Source organism: Thalassophryne amazonica, chromosome 3 (genome assembly GCF_902500255.1).
Source record: "Thalassophryne amazonica chromosome 3, fThaAma1.1, whole genome shotgun sequence".
Lineage (NCBI taxonomy): Eukaryota > Metazoa > Chordata > Actinopteri > Batrachoidiformes > Batrachoididae > Thalassophryne > Thalassophryne amazonica.
The window spans coordinates 89,210,986-89,227,129 of NC_047105.1; the positions used below are offsets into that span (position 1 = coordinate 89,210,986).

Genomic DNA, 16,144 nt, shown 5'->3' on the forward strand with positions numbered 1-16,144 from the left:
TTCTCTGTTCTCTCACGACGTCCTGGATCAATAGAGCCTGAAATGTGGAGGTTTTCACCTTGTAACAGGCTGACGATGGCGCCTGGGAGTGCTGCACGATGTCTTGCACTGTGAAAAGTCCTTAAAGCGACAGAATCACCTCAAAATCTCTCATCAGCTGTTAAAATTTTCACTGAAAACCAGCTTAATTTTTCGAACCATGTCCACTTCGATGTGTCTCACAGGTTTAGAAAAAATTTTGATCAAACAAAGCGCCAGTCTCTCAGCAACTTCTCAGACAAAGGAATTCCGACGAGGGGCTGGACGACTCCTCCCACAAGGAGTGCTCACAGGCGAATGACGTCACCGACAGGCGTGGAAAAACTCACGCATGCGCACGAGGGTTCAAGCATGTCTGACGTAAAAACATATGAATGAAATCCATATAGTTTTTGAAAAAAATAAAAAGGACCTATACTTTACGGACAGCCCTCGTATGTCCATTTAACATTAAAATCTAAATGAAAAGCATCATGAATCAGACATTTTTAAACTCTTTTAAGCCTGTCGGAGCTCCGTGTGTATGGTGTCAAATTTGTCTCATTAATACTTACAAATGCACAGAGGGTAATTTACAAATATCCCTTGATTTGTACATGTGCTTTGTGATCCACAAACACAAATTTCTGATTTGTAACTTGTATGTTGGTTTTTCCAAATAAATATTTATTTGTAAATATATCGTTTTTTCATTTGTAAAAAAAAAAAGCCATTTGCAAAACGGAAAATTCTGTTTGTGAAGTGTGATTCAGCATTTGTGGATCCCCGATTATTGTATTTATTGTGTTGCTCACTTACGCAATATTGAGACATCCTCAGCGCAAAACTGCTCAGAGGTTCACACATACACTCAACAAGAATATAAATGCAACACTTTTTTGGTTTTGCTCCCATTTTGTATGAGATGAACTTAAAGATCTAAAACTTTTTCCACATACACAATATCACCATTTCCCTCAAATATTGTTCACAAACCAGTCTAAATCTGTGATAGTGAGCACTTCTCCTTTGCTGAGATAATCCATCCCACCTCACAGGTGTGCCATATCAAGATGCTGATTAGACACCATGATTAGTGCACAGGTGTGCCTTAGACTGTCCACAATAAAAGGCCACTCTGAAAGGTGCAGTTTTATCACACAGCACAATGCCACAGATGTCGCAAGATTTGAGGGAGCGTGCAGTTGGCATGCTGACAGCAGGAATGTCAACCAGAACTGTTGCTCGTGTATTGAATGTTCATTTCTCTACCATAAGCTGTCTCCAAAGGCGTTTCAGAGAATTTGGCAGTACATCCAACCAGCCTCACAACCGCAGACCACGTGTAACCACACCAGCCCAGGACCTCCACATCCAGCATGTTCACCTCCAAGATCGTCTGAGACCAGCCACTCGGACAGCTGCTGAAACAATCGGTTTGCATAACCAAAGAATTTCTGCGCAAACTGTCAGAAACCATCTCAGGGAAGCTCATCTGCATGCTCGTCGTCCTCATTGGGGTCTCGACCTGACTCCAGTTCGTCGTCGTAACCGACTTGAGTGGGCAAATGCTCACATTCACTGGTGTTTGGCACATTGGAGAGGTGTTCTCTTCACGGATGAATCCCGGTTCACACTGTCCAGGGCAGATGGCAGACAGCGTGTGTGGCGTCGTGTGGGTGAGCGGTTTTCTGATGTCAGTGTTGTGGATCGAGTGGCCCATGGTGGCGGTGGGGTTATGGTATGGGCAGGCGTCTGTTATGGACGAAGAACACAGGTGCATTTTATTGATGGCATTTTGAATGCACAGAGATACCGTGACGAGATCCTGAGGCCCATTGTTGTGCCATACATCCAAGAACATCACCTCATGTTGCAGCAGGATAATGCACGGCCCCATGTTGCAAGGATCTGTACACAATTCTTGGAAGCTGAAAATGTCCCAGTTCTTGCATGGCTGGCATACTCACCGGACATGTCACCCATTGAGCATGTTTGGGATGCTCTGGACCGGCATATACGACAGCGTGTACCAGTTCCTGCCAATATCCAGCAACTTCTCACAGCCATTGAAGAGGAGTGGACCAACATTCCACAGGCCACAATTGACAACCTGATCAACTCTATGCAAAGGAGATGTGTTGCACTGCATGAGGCAAATGGTGGTCACACCAGATACTGACAGGTATCCCGCACAATAAAACAAAATTGCACCTTTCAGAGTGGCCTTTTATTGTGGACAGTCTAAGGCACACCTGTGCACTAATCATGGTGTCTAATCAGCATCTTGGTATGGCACACCTGTGAGGTGGGATGGATTATCTCAGCAAAGGAGAAGTGCTCACTATCACAGATTTAGACTGGTTTGTGAAGAATATTTGAGGGAAATGGTGATATTGTGTATGTGGAAAAAGTTTAAGATCTTTGAGTTCATCTCATACAAAATGGGAGCAAAACCAAAAGTGTTGCGTTTATATTTTTGTTGAGTGTATGTTGCTATTCACATTTCTATCCAGTAGATGACAGTGTTGTTCTATGCATTTTGACGGCGAGAGGCAGTGCGGCTAAATACTGACAGGAACCGAAAGGAGCCAACATGAACCAACAGGAGAACTGACAGGAACCGACAGGAGCCAGTGGGAACCAACAGGAAACTGACAGGAGCCAATAGGAAGCCTAATTCAGCCTGTAGGAGCCAGCGCGGGAGCAGCATGTCGTGGGAGAATAGTGGTGCAGAGAGGCTCTTAGAGGCAGAATATTTGGCTAACAAGGCTCATCTCTGAGCGTGGCGATAATTTCAAGAAGTTCAAAATTTAGCAACAACAGCGTGGGGCAGTTTGTGTATGAGGTACTACAAGGACAAACAAGGATTTGAGAGGCGTGTGTGGTGCGGACGAGGCTGCTAAAAGCCCATTATCCGAGTGCCTTGCAGCTACAAGGCTATTTTGAACAGGTTCTGCACTTGTGCACTACAATTCCACCTGCTCTGTGCGCCAGATGCTGTATATAAAATAATTATTGTGTAGCGGAGTAATCATTTTCTGTCAGAGGTTGACAGTTGAAAACACCTCTAATCGCTTCTGGAATCACAGAGGACTTTCATCAACTGTGCAGGAGCATCTTTTTTGGACTGCGGTTAAAAAAACGTGACAACATCTTGAATAGATTCTGTGAACTGAAAACCCACACTTTAAAGGGACTGTGGGAGGGCTGGATGTTTGGACCAAACCCATGATTAAATGTGCACCAATGTCGCATTACATGGCGCTACATGGATCATATGTGGCTTGACATGGATCATATGCGGTTATACGAGCCACTTGAGGCTGGATGGGGCTCAAATGACAGGTCGGTCGTGGCTCATTAGAGGCTGATACCTGGCACATGTGAGGTACAGGGAGGCACATGGAGACGCCTTATTAACGGATAAGTGACAGCTTAAAACGTGAATCATTCTTTGAATAATCACTGACACCCATGCATGGCTCATTATTCATGGATTATTATTCGCTGGGACCAAGGCTTTACCTGCATGTCTTGTTCAGGAGGAGGAAACATTGACAAGCCTGTTTTTAACCACATAAACTAACCCGTGCGCTGTGGCTGTGCTGATGGGGTAATTTTCTTGCTGCTATTTAAAAAAAATTAAATGCTTCTGATCTGGTGTTATTGTTTAAAGTGTGCAAAAAATGTTCAAAGGCACAGACATCTAACCCAGTTATTGCTCTAAGTCAGTGACGTCTAAACAAAATGGAGCAAAGTGTGATCAATTGTAGTTTTAAAAAATTAACGCATTATAGGTGCTGTAATTAATTAGTTAATTTACCCATTTGTAAATTAACGAGGGATTTTGTCAGCCATTATAACATAATACAATAAATTATAATAATCACAAATGCTATGCAGGACGCGCCTGTGCTTTGTACTGTGAGCACTTTGTATGGTTCTAATGATATTACTCCTATGTAAATAATTACTTCTTTTTTTTCCCACTTTCCACAGCTGCGTGTCCACAAGCAGCGACAGAAGGAACTTTCTGGTCTATGTAGGAGTCTGGAGGGCAGTGTGGATGTAACCCAGCACCTACACTGTTGGCAGAATTTATTGACAGCCCTCAGCTTGGAGCTAGCTGAGCTCATCAACAACCTGGATGAAGAAGCTGCTGCTGACATCCGCAAGGTGCTACTATGGGGCAATACACCACGAAACACACTCAGCCCTCATCCCAATAATACTGTGAAAAACCTGCCAAACAACAGACACACCTAAATATGGCATTGTTTGTGCTTGAGTATCAATTGCTCCCTGTCTGGTCCTCTGCTCACTCTATAGATGACCATGCGTGTGATCCAGGGTGCCATAGCAGAAGCAAAAGCCATCCAGCCTTCTGTATTTCAGGCTCTGCTAACAATCTGGCCAGCAGGAACACCATGTTCGCTGCTGCAAGGAGAACCAGAGGCAGGACATGGACAGGCTCAGGGACAAGGTGCAAGTGCTGTCTTTGAGGGCCAGGAGAGGTTGCACCAGGAAGGCAAGACAGCTTTACATACCCTCAGTTGCACTAGGGAGGCTCTGCAAGAAGCCATGGAGAGAGAGCTGCAGGAGCAAATGGAGCTCAGGGCTCACTTCACAGCTTTCTTCAGGTCAGTGACAGGATTCTTGTGCATGTCAGTGATTTTTCTGCTTTGTGGAGAAGAATCTGCCCATCGTTCACTAAATGAACTCCTGATGCTTTGCACCTTAAAGGGACTTTTTCATGCAGAGGTATTTACTTCTGAATAGTAAGTTGATAATCCTCCGCAGCACACCTCTTACCATCCAGTATATCCCATCGATGGGATATTTCACTCTATGAGATACTGACAAGCCAAAATGAGGCGGGTGGTAAGGGTTAATGATGTATTTAGAAATGATTTCCATTTTAGCATAAGGGAAGCTTTTAATCATCCCAAACTCTACACTGGTGGCATCCATTGTTGTTGACTTCCCACTCTTTTCCAAAAGATTTGTCAAAATATGACATGCAGTGGCTGTCTGTTCCAGATAGTTTAATGTGTATGTGTGTTGCCAGATTGGGTGGTTGTGAATTTAATTAACTGCTTTGATTTTTGGGATACACTAGTCTGAGCGACCAGGACAGTTAAAATACTTGGGAAAGAAATAGAGATCTAATATTTTAGGCAGTTTTGTATGCATTGTGCCAGTGTTTGAATACAGTTGCATGCAAAAGTTTGGACACCCCTGATAATTTTCATGATTTTCCTTTATAAATCATTGGTTGTCTGGATCCGAAATTTCAGTTAAATATATCATATAGCAGACAAACACAGTGATATTTGAGAAGTGAAACTAAATTTCTAGTATTTACAGAAAGTGTGCAATAATTTAAACAAAATTAGGCAGGTGCATAAATTTGGGCACCCTTGTCATTTTATTGATTTGAATACATTTAGCACTAATTATTGGAACACAAAATTGGTTTGGTAAGCTCACTGACCCTTGACCTCCTTACACAGGTGAATCCAATCATGAGAACGGGTATTTAAGGTGGCCATTTACAAATGTTTCTCCTCTTTGCATCTCTTCTAATGAGTGTCAACATGGGGGCCTCTGAACAACTCTCAGATGACCTGATAACAAAGATTGTTCAACATCATGGTTTAGGAGAAGAATACAAAAAGCTGTCTCAGAGATTTCAGCTGTCAGTTTCCACTGTGAGGAACACAGTGAGGAAATGGAAGACCGCAGGCACAGTACTAGTTAAGGCCCAAAGTGGCAGGCCAAGAAAAATCTCACATAAGCTGAAGCGAAGGATGGTGAGAACAGTCATAGTCAACCCACAGACCTGCTCCAAAGACCTACAACATGATCTTGCTGCAGATAGTGTTTCTGTGCATAGTTCGACTATGTAGTACACTTTGCACAAGGAGATGCTGTAATGCAGAGGAAGTCTTTTATGCATACACGCCACAAACAGTCGCTTGAGGTATGCTAAAGACCATTTGGACAAGCCAGCTTCATTTTGGAATATGGTGCTGTGGACTGATGAAACTAAAATTGAGTTATTTGGACATAACAAGGGGCGGTATGCATGGCTGAAAAAGAACACAGCATTCCAAGAAAAACACTTGCTACCTACAGTAAAATTTGGAGATGATTCCATCATGCTGTGGGGCTGTGTGGCCAGTGCAGGTATTGGGAATCTTGTTAAAGCTGAGGGTCACATGGATTCCAGTCAATATCAGCAGATTCTTGAGAACAATGTTCATGAATCAGTGACAAAGTTGAAGTTGCGCCAGGGCTGGATCTTTCAACAAGACGACCCTAAACACTGCTCAAAATCTTAGTCCCCAGACCTGAATATTAGTGAAAATTTGTGGTGTGATTTTAAGCGGGCTGTCCATGCTCGGAAACCAACGAACCTGAGATGTTTTGTAAAGAAGTATGGTCCAAAATACCTTCAACCAGAATCCAGGCTCTCATTGGAAGCTATAGCAAGCATTCAGAGGCTGTTATTTCTGCAAATGAAGGATGTCCTAAATATTGATGTATCTTTTTCTGTTGGGGTGCCCAGATTTATGCACCTGCCTAATTTTGTTTAAAGAATTATTGCACACTTTCTGTAAATCCTAGAAACTTCATTTCACTTCTCAAATATCACTGTTTGTAACCGGCTTAGAAAAACAAAATCAGCCAGGTAATGTCAATTTACCCAGACTGACTTCAAATATGAGTAAATTAAGTATTTTTTATCAAATGTTTTGGTGGTTTCATGTTGAGTTTTGTAAAGGAGGAAGTGACCGACCTGAAAGAGCTTCATGTATTCAGAGCGGGTGTGCCATCTAGTGTTCAAGAGATGAATCTTCAGCCACTGAATATATCCATCCATCCATTTTCTTCCGCTTTTATCCGGAGTCGGGTCGCGGGGGCAGCAGCTCAAGCAAAGCTGCCCAGACCTCCCGATCCACACACATCTTCCCCAGCTCCTCCGGGGGAACCCCAAAGCGTTCCCAAGCCAGCCGAGAGACGTAGTCCCTCCGACGTGTCCTGGGTTTTCCCCGGTGCCTCCTTCCAATGGGACGTGCCCGGAACACCTCTCCAGCGAGGCGTCCAGGGGGCATCCGGAAAAGATGCCCGAGCCACCTCAACTGGCTCCTTTCGACGTGGAGGAGCAGCGGCTCGACTCCGAGCTCCTCCCGAGTGACTGAGCTCCTCACCCTATCTCTAAGGGAGCGCCCAGCCACCCTGCGGAGGAAACTCATCTCGGCCGCTTGTACTCGTGATCTCGTTCTTTCGGTCATGAGCCAAATCTCATGACCATAGATGAGGATCAGAATGTAGATCGATCAGTAAATCGAGAGCTTTACCCCCCTACTCAGCTCTCTCTTCACCACGACGGCCCGATACAGCGACCGCATCACTGCAGACGCTGCACCTTATCGATCTCACGCTCCATCCGTCCCTCACTCGTGAACAAGACCCCGAGATACTTAAACTCCTCCACTTGAGGCAAGGACACTCCACCGACCTGAAGAGGTCAAAGCACCTTTTTCCGGTCGAGAACCATGGCCTTGGATTTGGATGATTTTCAGCACCTCCACTGAATATAAATTTATTTAATTCTTTCACCAAAACATCAAATCTAAGCTTGCATCTTAGATGCACATTCCATAAAGTGTGCCTGTAGTTTTGAGATCTGCACAATAAGTGTTTTCAAAATTACATTATATCTTTTTTTTTCCATCATTTTTATTTATTTATTTTGATCAATTTACCTTTGCTAAGGGACCCATGCAGAAACACATTATAATTTTCACACTTAAGTTTCTATTGCAGTATATACTGTTACCGTGAAAGGATTCAGTTTATACCGCAATATGAATTTTAGGTCATACTGTACAGCCCTAACTGGAGCTGACAAGAAACAACCGAGAGCTACTTGTAGTGTAGAATTTTATGGTAGTTTTATTTCAAGGGGATTAACCAGAATATCACATTAACCATTTAGGAATTACACCCATTTGTATACATCATCCCTCCAAATTCAGAGTCCACAAATAATTTTCCCACACTGAATGTAAGTATTATTGTTTATACATATCATCTGTTATATGGCCAGTTTGCTTCGGTGCATCAGGGGATGGATACATGAACATTTGCAAGTTACTGAATATGCCATGCATTTCATTAATATTAGTTGCTAAGAAATACTGTATGGTAAATCCATAAACAGTAGGAAGTTTGGCAAAACTGACTGCAAGAAAGAGACAAGTGACAGAAGCCACCCAGACAACTCTAAGGGCCCTGTCACATAAGAGAATGAATGCTGTATGAATCACAAGAGTTAGGAAAAACAAACAAAAGTCGAGCTGCATTCGTACGGGACAGACAATTAAGGCAATTCAAATGGCAGTGGTACAGCTGTGTATGAATGCCGTTCAGTTAGCCAGAATGTCGTTCTGAGCACGCTCAAATGATTCGTGCAGGTCACATGCGGCACAGCACGAAAGACGAAACATGACAATATGAGCGATGCGCAGCGGTGCGAAGCTCGCTCATGGTACAGGGCGCCCTAAACAGGCAGTGCCAATTTTCAAATCCACAGTAAAACAGGAAATGTTCAAATGAAACACGTCCTGGATTGACAGACGAGAGCCCATGGAATCTCACGGGATCTCAGTGGCAAGCTCACACTCAAATGGGAAGTGCCGAATTCTCACTCACAGTGAAACAAGAAATGTTCAAATGTCAAACATTTCCTGGCATGGGTGGAGCTAGAGCGGAGGCCGGGGTTTCACTGGACATTCCTGAAATCTGATTGGACACAGATGATTGACATGTCACGGCACCACACATCTGGTTGAAAGACCTGCATTTTCAAATCAGTGAGTCACACTGACTGCTAGGTTCCTCCTGTCCAGTAGTATATGCTGTGTACCACAGAAAGTTCTAATCCACCTTAGAAGAAGAAAAATGTTTGCTCCAGATTTGAACTGAACACGTCGTTTGAACTATGGACTTCTAATCACACCAAACATATATTGGTGAGTAGAGCCCAACCGATATGGATTTTTTTGAGGCCGATGCCGATAACGATATTTGGATGAAAAAAAATGCAGATAATTGATAAATCGCTGATTTGCCGATAGCCGATAAATCAGCGGATATATTTTTTTAAATGAATAAAATGTTCTTTTTTGGCCCTTAACAAAAAAGGTTTGAGCTAAAAACTGAAGCTTTGTCCTCATATTAATTAACTTTATAACAGAGAAGAATTTTCAAGTTCAAAAACTGCAAAAATGCAATTGGAGCAGTTAGGGGGCTATTCAAATGGGCCAACTAGTAAGATATCGCTCCTGAAAGCGATCTTTGCCATATCACGTGAGGTAAATCTGCCCTACGATTGGATTTTGGAAAACCATGTGACGGATAACCAATTCCGATTGGACACTCGCATTGCGCACGTCATCACGTCTTCTATGAGGAGTACCAAGATGGCCGACGGTGGATCGAAAGTCTGCGGAGTTAACTTTTCAGCAAAACAAAGTAAGTTTCTATCTCATATCATTAAAAAGTTATTTACAATTTAGTAAAGCTTGGTCCCAGCCGTCGTATACGACGGCGTCAGCCCCAAAGGGTTAATGGCGAACGGCAGTAATTCCCAGAACCCTTCCGGACGACCAGTGATTCTGAATGTTTCAACCTCTTAGCAGTAAACGAAAGTTTTTCATGCTAGAAATAAGGTCTACACAATGTGGGCTTAATAAAAAACGTGACAGACGCAATGAAGCACATTTGACACATTACTACAAAAACTGAGTTAATCAAACTGAGTTGAACTCTGATTAATATCACTTTGAGCAGATGGAATCAGTTAATGAGTGAAATCACCTGGTGAAGTCAGTGGCTGCAAAGAAAACCTCCACCCTATTTGCCCTTTCTGGAACAAATTGCCCACCCCTGATTATGACCCCTGTGTAATTCTTCAGTTGACCCCTACCTGGCTGCCTCTTGAAAATTCAAGTGGCCAATCAGTTTAATTTTTTTTAAAGAGTTCATGTCTATGGATTATTTGTGCCAAATTTGATGTTTGTATCACCATTTGCAGGATTCCAGTCTAAATATTCTCTCATCTGCTGCACTATATATAAAAAGTAAGATGCTGCTCCTCAGTGTTTCTCAGTTGCCCTCAAAAGTATTGGAACACTTGGTATTTCACGCATTTTAATTTGTTTATTCTATTTCAAATACATTTCTTTTCTAAAATTATCTTCCTTATCTCAAACTGAAAGCAAATCTCTACAACATGATATAAATTAATTAAAAATCTAAAATCCAGCTTCCTAATGAAGTGGTGTAGATGAGGATTTTCTTAAAAAGAAGACCTGAAAGTTCAGAAAGTACATTTGAGATGAAAGCCTAGATTTGATGTTTTGGTGAAAGAAACTTTTGTATTTCTTCATAATTGATGTAAATAAAGTGAAAGACATATTGTTCATGTTTCCATCCCCTGACTTGTCTAAAGAAAACTGGCAATAAAACTGATTATTATTTGCAGGTTTTATCAGTTTTTAGAGATTTGCTTTCAGTTTGAGTTTGAGGAAGATAATTTTAGAAATTTTACTTTTTTTTTTTTTTTTTGTATTTCTAGTATTTAAAATGGCATAAACAAATTAAAATGTGTGAAATTCCAAGTGTTCCAATACTTTTGGAGGGCACAGTATCCTAACCTTATGATGAGTGCAAAATGAGTGTGGTATTATTACTGTTTTTTTAAGAATGTTTAATTTTAACTGTTGCTGCACTTTGTGTCAAATCATAGTTATATATTGTACTGATTTGAAAATTCAGTAAGGTATATCTTCTATTATACATTCCAAATCTAAAGTGGAACACTACTAGTGTTTACTAAGGTACACCTAAATATCTTTTAAAAAAAAAGAGAGTAGAGCCACTTGGGTGCCTGGTCTTGAGATCCAGGGATGGTATGTTGAAAAGCTTTTTTATCCCATGGGAACTCTCCCTACCCACCCAAGCAGCTCAAGAATATGGACAGCATGTATATAAGTGACATTTACATGACAATTTATATTGTTGTGTGGGCCGCTGAAGAGGAGGTACTGCTGGCCCACCACCACCAGAGGGCGCCCCGCCTGGAGTGCGGGCTCCAGGCACCAGAGGGCGCTGCCACCTCACAGGAGCAGCCCAGGTGACAGCCATCACCCATCACCTGAAACAGCTGACATCCATCAGCTGAGGGGTATATCAGCTGGACGGCATCTCCATCTCATTGCCGAGATATCGTTCTACCAGGAAGGTAACGCACTCAGCCAGTCATCTCATTTCTGAGGAATAACCTTTTTGCTTGTGCTTAAGACAGCTGAAGACTGAACTAGATTCATATCGGATAAGTACCCTACACTGCAGTATTGTTTGTGACTAGAGGTGGAGGTGGTGTTTCCACCCTACGTGTTGCTGGGTGCAGCCGCACCCACATCTGACTGTTTCTGTTCCTCGCCAGCAGTACCGGATCCGACGAGCGGAGGCAGTGGCCACCTGGGAGTTCGGGACTTGGCGGCTCCTGTATTCCCGGGGTTCGGTGGCAGAGGAAATCGGGTGGTTCCGGTTCGACTCGGACGGACGTCTCCTATCGTCGAGCCTGCCCACACGACACCAGTGGAATTGGTTTATTTTTACAATTGTGGTCTGTTGTGTTTGTTGTGCGAATTCACAACAGTAAAACCTTGTTATTTGACTTCTTCATTGTCCGTTCATTTGCGCCCCCTGTTGTGGGTCCGTGTTCCTCACTTTCCCCAACATTATATGACAGTATTGAGATACGATAATTTGGCCATATTGTACAGCCCTACTGTCAACTCACTGAAAACTTTGAATATTAATTTACATCTACAATAAAAAAAAATGCTTAAAGTGGCAGGGGGTTAAGAGGGCTGTAATTGGGGGTCAGCTGAAAAGCAACAAAGAAAAAACAATGGGGAGTATAGGGGGCAGAGGCCCCCCAGAAGCTGAAAGGTTTTAGTCATGCTCATGCTCCCAAGATCAATTCTACTGAAAAGGTCTGAAGGACCTAAAGGACATGGTTAGGTGGCGAGGAGCTTTTCCAGGCATGTGAGAGGCAAAGAACGAGAAATGTTTAAAAAGGCGGAGGGGGGTCTGCAGGAGCTGAAAGGTTTTTGCCATGCTAATGCTCCCTTGAAGCATTTACTCAAGATAAAGTCTGAAGGACCTAAATGACATGGTGAGATGCTGATGAGCTTCGCTACATATTAAAATAAAATAATGAACCCAGCAGGAAACCCTTGGGGTACTATGCATTACATTTCACCTACCCAAAATGCATCTCCACTCTGCTGTCAGTATTGCGGACCAGTGGTGGGCACAGTTCCGCTAATCTGCTAACCGCTAATTAGCAAAGATGTTTTCATTATCTGATTAGCTTTTCATATAACTTTGAAAACGATCATCAGACCAGTTATCTTCCGATAAGTTTTTGTCTGATCATTTTTAGACCGCTAACATTTTTGCAGACGTAGCTTTTTGTAGTAGATGTGTAGTTCTATCATCTACAGAGGAGAGCTGGTTCGAGAAGAAACCACTCTATCCTCTGCAGGCAAAGGAGAACTGGTCACAGAAAAGAAAAAAGCTCATTTCTTGTGACCCCATACTAACACACTGGCAATATCATCCAAGTCATCCAGAGGCATACAGTTTTAACTTATGGTTAAAATTTTAACCAAACTAATTTTAGACAAGTTATTGAAATTAATATTATGGCTGAAGTTTTATAAAGTGAAAATATCAGATATATCTTTTAGTTTTAAAGTAATGCAGTAATTCTGAAGGTTTTGGTGTGGACATGCCATGTACAGGTGCATTATGGGTTTTTCAGTACATTCACGACAGAAGAAATGCATTTGAGACGCTCTGATCAGGCCCCACACGGACAACAGCATTAAACTTTTTGTATATTGTGCCTAAAACTCTCATGAATATATTCTCTGGGTTTATAGATGTTGTTATTGTTTGTTTTATGTAAAAATGCCAGAGGAAGCCCAGGTTACTTCTCAAAGCTGAAAAGTCTGTTAAATTGTGAATTCAGGCCGTGTGATATAACCGGCGTCAAAATGCATAGAACACTGCCATCTGCTGGCGACCGGATATATCACAGTATTGTCGACCGCAGGATTTTAAAATCTGTAGGTTTACAAAACCTGAGAGACCACACACGTGGAGATAAAAAAAAAATCATAGATCTGACAGGTTTAGTTGTACAGTGTGTGGTGTCAGCCACACGGTAAAAACAACACACACGAACAGATTTCACACACGAACATTCCCAGGTCAGACACCTTACTTTCATATTGGCTGCATGTCACATTTAGCTCCTCACGTCCTTCTTAACACACCACACACAGCAGGAATATCTGATAAGATTATATTTAGCGTCATCACGATTGTGGAGGCATCCTTAAGATTGTCGGAAGGGGAAGATCGGGTCCGATATCGGCCTAATTATCTTGCCATGTGAACCAGGCTTGATGTCATGACGCCTCATGGAGCGACAGATTGATGCGTTATGACACCGCACCGAACATGTTTTCACTATTATTTGATTTCTTTTGATTGGGGGGCATGGCAGAGGATTGCTGTGTTCCGCTGTGTGTCACGTGCTCTCTCTCACTCTCAATGTCAGTTTCAATGGCGCTTTATTGACATGGGAAACATACGTTTTCATTGTCATAAAACCTGTGCCAATTCAACATGCGGATCTACCTTGGATTTGCTGTGGTGACCCCGAGTGCAAACAAAGGAGCAGCTGAAGGGACTTGAGCCCCGTTTACACATAGACGGTAAGAGCTCCCGGAAGAGTTTTTTGCCGTCTTAAGGATCAAACGCCGTTGTTAATGCCGGCACTAGGGGGCGTGGCTTAGTTCCGGCTTTACCGGGAATCGTCAAAAAAATTATTCAACATGTCGAATAATTCCGGGAGCGCTCCCGGAGAATTCGCGTGATGACGGCGACAACGTGAACAACGGTGTTTGATACTTTTTAATCGCCGTGTAATCCTGCTCCTTCCTGTAGTGCCGCAGTTTACACCGCCGTAATTGGCGGCCGGCGTTGTATCCCTAATCAACGGCGTATAAAACGGTGATGGAGCCCACATCGGCGTCCTCAAAGGCGTTTTAACCGGCGACAGAGGCAGACAAAACGGCGGCGCTAGCAGACAGTACGTCGTTCCAAACGCCACCTCCTGGTTAACGGCGTTCCAAACGGCCGATAGGCGGCGGTCAATATAAAAATGCTAGCGCGCTGCATGCAGGCCTCTCACTCGCGGCCAGCTCCAGATATTTTTGCAGAGAAGCTCCAGTATGCCTCCTAAAGTAAATTGGCAGCTGCAAGGACTTACCAAGAGGTCTGGTTCAGAAGCAGAGGAGAGCCCTGTAGTGGAGACGAGCAACACGTTGAGGAGGGAAAAAGGAAGAAGAATAAAAGGCTGAGAGATGAGCTCCCTCCCCCTGCATTGACAGCTGCTTCAGCCTATTATACTCTGGGGGCGGTGCCTATATGCAAAACTTCCTGGAGTAACACAGGATTTGCCTGGATAAATCCAGCGGTACACAGGGCATTATCGGTGGCAGCAGAACACAGCCGTTCTCACGCGCGTCTTAACCTGCGATTGTAAAGGATAGAACTGGGTATTAACCCCCGTTGCCTGACGTGTGCCGGATGCTACGGCGTCAAAACGCCGCTTTATTCGGCGGATTTAGCGGCGTTTTATCCGCCCATTTGCGGCTAGTATGGCGCTCAAAATGCCAGCAAAATGCTCCGCCCCTTTCCACCGCAAAAACAGCCGGAACTACCGCGAACTTCGGTCTTCGTACTGCCCGCCGACAAAACCGTCTATGTGTAACCTGGGCTTTAGTGTGCTCTCTCTCTCTCTCTCAATGTCAGTTTCACTGGAGCTTTATTTGCACAGGAAACATAACTTTTCATTGTCAAAGCAAGTGTTACACAGAGCAAAAAATAAAAACCTCTTTCCCCCCCTCCTCTGGAAATCAGCTGAGCACGTTGAGGCGCAGCTCTGAGATGCACAGACATGCCTGTATTCTCTTTTCTTTTTAATAATACAATATATAAAAATGAAAACAGTCAGGTGGGCGAGAGATCTGTGGTCATAGAGGCTTATGGCAACTCGCACGGCTCTGAAATGCACTGACGCTGAGGCAGTGCCTGTGATCGTGGTATAATGTCCAGATTGTGCATGTAATCACACATCCATTGTCAGTCCACGTCATGTGCCAGAGGATTAATCTAAATTTCCATGTCATCATGACCTCAGTCACTGCCAGAAAAGTCTATTGAGTTTTGTTACGGGTGTCTTGGTGGCTTCCCTCAAAAGTGTTCTTGTATTGTTGCTATGTTTTTGAGAGCTGCGTAATTTTGGACGCGCATTTGCTAAAATAACCATGACACTTCCTGAAAAGCAAAATAGCTGCAATGCAAAGGACGGGCAAACAAATATGGTGAGAAGGAAAAGACAGAAAGAATAGGAGGTGAGAATAGAGAAGGAAACTCAAGTGCAAGCCTTCAAAATAAAGGCAAACACTAGCAATCTGGCTGGGAGTCAGAGTGGTTAAAACACCCCAAATATACAACCCTAATACCAATGAAGTTGGGACGTTGTGTAAAATGTAAATAAAAACAGAATACAATGATTTGCAAATCCTCTTCAACCTATATTCAATTGAATACATCACAAACACAAGATATTTAATGTTCAAACTGGTAAACTATTGTTTTGGTACAAATATTTGCTCATTTTGAAATGGATGCCTGCAACACATTTCAAAAAAGTTGGGACAGTGGTATGTTTACCACTGTGTTACATCACCTTTCCTTCTAACAACACTCAATAAGCCTTTGGGAACCGAGGACACTAATTGTTGAAGCTTTGTAGGTGGAATTTTTCCCATTCTTGCTTGATGTACGACTTCAATTGTTCAACAGTCTGGGGTCTATGTTGTCGTATTTTGCGCTTCATAATGCGCCACACATTTTCAATGGGTGACAGGTCTGGACTGCAGGCAGGCCAGTCTAGTACCCG

At 43.1% G+C, this 16,144-nt stretch overlaps 1 protein-coding gene across 1 annotated transcript in view; it reads left to right on the plus strand.

The window, feature by feature from the left end:
• LOC117507226 (limbin-like) overlaps positions 1-16,144 on the plus strand; it is a 126,992-nt gene that overhangs the window by 48,914 nt on the left and 61,934 nt on the right. Inside the window, exons 14-15 of the mRNA XM_034167048.1 lie at positions 4,021-4,197; positions 4,351-4,661. Coding sequence (XP_034022939.1) covers positions 4,021-4,197; positions 4,351-4,661 — 488 coding nt within the window. The remainder of the gene's footprint in view (positions 1-4,020; positions 4,198-4,350; positions 4,662-16,144) is intronic.